This window comes from Lycium barbarum, chromosome 3 (assembly GCF_019175385.1).
Source record: "Lycium barbarum isolate Lr01 chromosome 3, ASM1917538v2, whole genome shotgun sequence".
Lineage (NCBI taxonomy): Eukaryota > Viridiplantae > Streptophyta > Magnoliopsida > Solanales > Solanaceae > Lycium > Lycium barbarum.
This window is the reverse complement of record NC_083339.1, coordinates 26294457-26298723: the sequence shown is the minus strand read 5'-3', so window position 1 is coordinate 26298723 and position 4267 is coordinate 26294457. Positions and strand designations below refer to the sequence as shown.

At 38.5% G+C, this 4267-nt stretch overlaps 1 protein-coding gene across 1 annotated transcript; it reads right to left on the bottom strand.

The window, feature by feature from the left end:
• Positions 1 to 1550: 1550 nt before the first annotated feature.
• Positions 1551 to 2708, bottom strand: LOC132630567 (uncharacterized). The gene is made up of 4 exons (XM_060346137.1): positions 2591 to 2708; positions 2221 to 2420; positions 1900 to 2080; positions 1551 to 1672 (listed from the first exon to the last, which is right to left on the bottom strand). Exons 1-4 carry the CDS (start codon positions 2706 to 2708, stop codon positions 1551 to 1553), a joined length of 621 nt encoding a protein of 206 aa, XP_060202120.1.
• Positions 2709 to 4267: the final 1559 nt, after the last annotated feature.

Here is a 4267-nt window from a genome sequence, read left to right as displayed (position 1 = left end):
ATCCAATTATGGTTAGTTTAATCCCAATTTTCCATTACTAGTTTAATGCCACACGTGAATTGTGAATAAATTGTGACTCGACACGAAACCGGAAGTTAAAATCTCTACTTCATATCTTAAGATAGTCTTGCCTTTAACTTGTCGCGCTTATTTTAAAACGTCCCGACGTATGAAAATACGGGACATAACATCTATATAGCAAGAATTAGCCAATATCGATCCACAATTTCATGCTTAATTGAAGAATTTCTAAATTAAAGCCTAGGGTTTCAATTCCCCAATTTACCTCCTTAAGTTCAAGAATCTTAGCATCAAAAGTCTTACTAAGCTATGGAATATTCATAAAAGGTGGTTGGTATCTTACCCAAATGATGATCCTTGCAAAAACTCTCCAAGTCTCCCAAAACCGAGCTTCTAAATGACAAATATGAGAACTAAGGGTCCAATCCATATATTTGGGGTTTCAAATCTACCCAGGTATAATTTGCTCTTCGCGATCGCGAGAGAGCCTCGTGAAAGTGCTGCCTGGTCAACTCGGCCCAATCCCCATAGGTTCTATGCGAAAGCGAGACGCCTCTCGCGAACGCGACCCCTAATGGGTCCACTACCCAACGCGATCACGTGCCTTCTTTGCGAACGCGAAGAAAGACACTAGATAGCTGCACCAGAAAATTTTCTAGTTTTTGACTCCTTCGACCCGAAATCCTGATATTCTTCTAGAACCTTCCAGATACAAACAAAATATGCATCTTAGCATAAAAATACGCTACGAACTCACCCGCAAACTCAAAATTTCCAAAAAGGGTCTTTTTGATCCAGTCAACCCAAAACGCCTTAAAACTAACTTTCCAACCAAAAGACCAAAATACCCCCGAGACCGTCAAGAAACAAACTAACCACTCTACCAAGTTATAATCGATATGTCGGACCTAATGAAATAGACAAAAAACTCAAAAAGACTCATTTACCCTTGATGTTGACTTTGGTCAACCCAACACTTTTTTTAATCAAAATAGCTAACAGAGAGCTAGCTGTGATTTTATTAAACAAAAGAATTGTACAAAAACAATAATCGAATTACAAGGCCAAAAGTGCCTAAAACATGCACTAAGCAGTCTAAGCAAGCAAATAACAAAGACTAAAACAATAAACTATCCAAGTCTTGATCTGATTTCACCAGAAGCAACCTTAGAGCTCTCACCAGGTGCTTTGAAATCAATAATCTCAGAAAAATCCATCTAACTTGGATTTTGAGTATGTTAAAGACTTGTTCTTTACTCATCTGCATGTACTCCATGAATTTGCATTATCCTGTATACTTCATCAATACACTTGACTTTCCATTACTATACAAATTCTTCCAATAGCCTGAACATCAAGTTAATACTACACATTGGATAGAAAATGCATACTAACAGAAATTATGCCTACTGAGCTTCACTTTTGAACTTCTTATATCTATTGTTGCTGACTCTCTTGTACTTTTCCTTCCTCTTCAGCTTGTTGCAGTTGTTAATTACTGCATTCTGTGCAAGGTCCTTAAATGATCTTCAATCTGGCTCCCTTGTATATATTGTCTTGAATCTGAATAATGGAATGTGCATTTTATCAATATTAACCAACATCTTAGCAGGTACTGGTATTTCCTGAAAATTATTATAGTTCAGTGTACCTGCAAAATCAAATAAATGGTTAGCAAAAAATCAGCCAGCTTGTTTCCTTCTCTCATGAGATGGGAAAAGTGTATTAACCCTTTCTTCCTCTATTCTATGATATTATGAACCTCCATACTGATTAACCATGGCACTTACCATTCACCTTAAACTATCTTCACCAGAGTTAATGGATCAGTCTCTACATATAATGGCATCAATTGGTTATTAACACAGTAAACTATACCATTGTACATTGCTTTTGCCTCAGCTACAAGACAATGTGTATCTGCTATTCTCCTTGCATTGGCATGAATGAACTCCCCTACACTGTCGCTAACACAATATGCAAATGAGCTAGGTCCAGGATTTCCTTTTGATACACCATCACTGTTACATTTAAACCATCCCTGAGATGGACTTGTCCACTGTACCAATGTAAATATCATCTGAGGTCTATAATATTCAAGATGTTGCACCAGATGAGGCCGTGAGTTGGACAAATTTTTCATCAGGGGTACTTAGTTCCTGCCAACTGCACTAAATTCAGATTGATGTCATATAGCACCTTGTACTTAGACATTGTCCCTCCATGCAGAACTGTGTTTCTTCTTGTCCATAGCTGCCATATTATAATAGCAGGTGTTGCCTGATATAATGGCTTCAACTTGACTGAACATTTTGCATCCCACCACTTCTTGACTGCTTGCTTCACTTGAACAAAAAGGCCACACATTCCTATTGCATCTGAGAATGTTTTCCATATTCCTGCTGCATACTCTCATATCAAGAAGGTATATTCCAATGTTTCTTATTGTGGCTGAGAACAACATCTACAGATAGAAATAATAGATATGCCCATTCTGGCTAATACATCATCCATGGTAATTTCTGCTTCCAAACTCTCCATAAGAAAAATGCAATCTTGAACCGCAAACCTTTAGTCCATATTTGCTGCAAAAACCAGTTATGATCCTTTCTCTGTCTGAGCTTATCCCATGCACTTGATACTGTGAACTTGTCATTTCCAATAAGTAGCCTCCATGCCTTGTCCATTGACTGATTCACTACATCTCTAGAAAAATTCTACAGAATGTACTCTACTAAATCCTCAGGAACTATTTGCTGCATTTTTGGAATATTCCATCTTCCATCTTCCATTCATCATCAGTTCATCCACATCCTGAATGCTGTCATCCATTGGAAAATTAGAAGGCATAACATCTACAAGAGGGCCTAACTTGGTCCAGTTATCATACAGAAAGTTGGTAGAGCCATTTATTCGTTCCCACCAAATGTGCTTCTCTATACTATCTCTAGCTTGAAGCATTTTCTTCTAAATTTGAGAGCCTCCTTTCCATTGCACTAAAGTTGGGATGTGTATTACGCCTCTCGTTTGCGTCATCGTAGAACCTATGGTTTCCTAATCGGGTATACCCTGGGAATAGAGACTCGAGCCCGAGTTTTTCAGATAGAAAGTGTCTTGCCCCATGTACAAGGTACCAGTAGGTATTCCTGACTATTTGCAGGATTAGAAGTTGAGCGAATCGAATAGACGCGGCCGGAGTTAAATCTGAGAAAAATCTACAGACACCAGTCATCGTTGACGGGTCATCGACATAGTCGACAGACCGTCATTGTGCGGTGTCGACAGGGTTTTGCAGCCTGGCATCTGCAGGCGCAGGTTGACGGATCGTCGACGGGCAGTCAACCCGCTCGTCGAACCGCACCGCTGTAGCTTTTTATTTCCAAGTATAAATATAAGACCCTCGACCTTATTTCTCATTTTCCTCCATTCCAAATCAGAGAAACCCTAATATTTTCTCTCCCAAAATTTTCCATCATTATTAGTGGAGATTTGGTAAATTCCGAGCTCCGTGAACCTGTGCTTGTCAAGAAGTAGGTTGTTTCTAGGGTTTCATCAAGGTTGTGAAGCTTAGAAAGTTGCAGTTGAAGTGATTCTTGGAATCTTAGACCCCTCAAGGTATGTAAATGATTTCTACCCTTGTATTTGAGTTTATTAGCAAGAGTTTTAGTGATTTTAAGTAAAGAGAGGATACTTATGGAAGTGGTAAGTTCATGAAGTGTAATATAGTGATTTGGGGTTATTTTATGAGATGATTGGAAATGGATTTAAGTATATTTTGATACATATACGTATATATATATATGTGTGTGTGTGTGTGTGTGTGTGTGTGTGTGTGTGTGTGCGTTGTCATTATGTTGTGGGTATTGAGGTTGATGTTAGATTGAATAGGAAGTCGAAGGGTTGTTCAGCTTACAAGGGGAATGTTGTCCATAAGTCGTTAAGCTCTATATGTATTTAAACATGGTTAGTAAGCGAGGAAAATAGTCCAATTAAGGACTATGTTATCTTAATTGTAGACTTGCAATTTCGAGAGGTAGAAGTTGGACGATTGGATATACTTCAAGGTTTGTTAAGGCTATCCTTTCTTTCTTTTGGCAAGATCCTATGATATGAGCCAACAAGCAAGTAAGCGAGCTTCCATATTACTCTACTCTTAGAAGCATTAAAAGTACTTCAGTCTTTGATGTTCATGTACCCCGTTTATGAGTGTTCTTTCTGTTCATGGGTCCAGTTTTATGTAGCCAGT

Bases quoted from the DNA above. Each gene is read 5' to 3' on its own strand.
- LOC132630567 (XM_060346137.1), bottom strand. From the start codon at position 2,708: ATGGACAAGGCATGGAGGCTACTTATTGGAAATGACAAGTTCACAGTA. The intron at 2,421-2,590 runs GTTTGCGGTTCA...AGTATGCAGCAG, and splicing joins GCAGCAAATATGGACTAAAG to GAATATGGAAAACATTCTCA. The intron at 1,673-1,899 runs GTATAGTTTACT...TTGATTTTGCAG, and splicing joins GGCAAAAGCAATGTACAATG to GTACACTGAACTATAATAAT.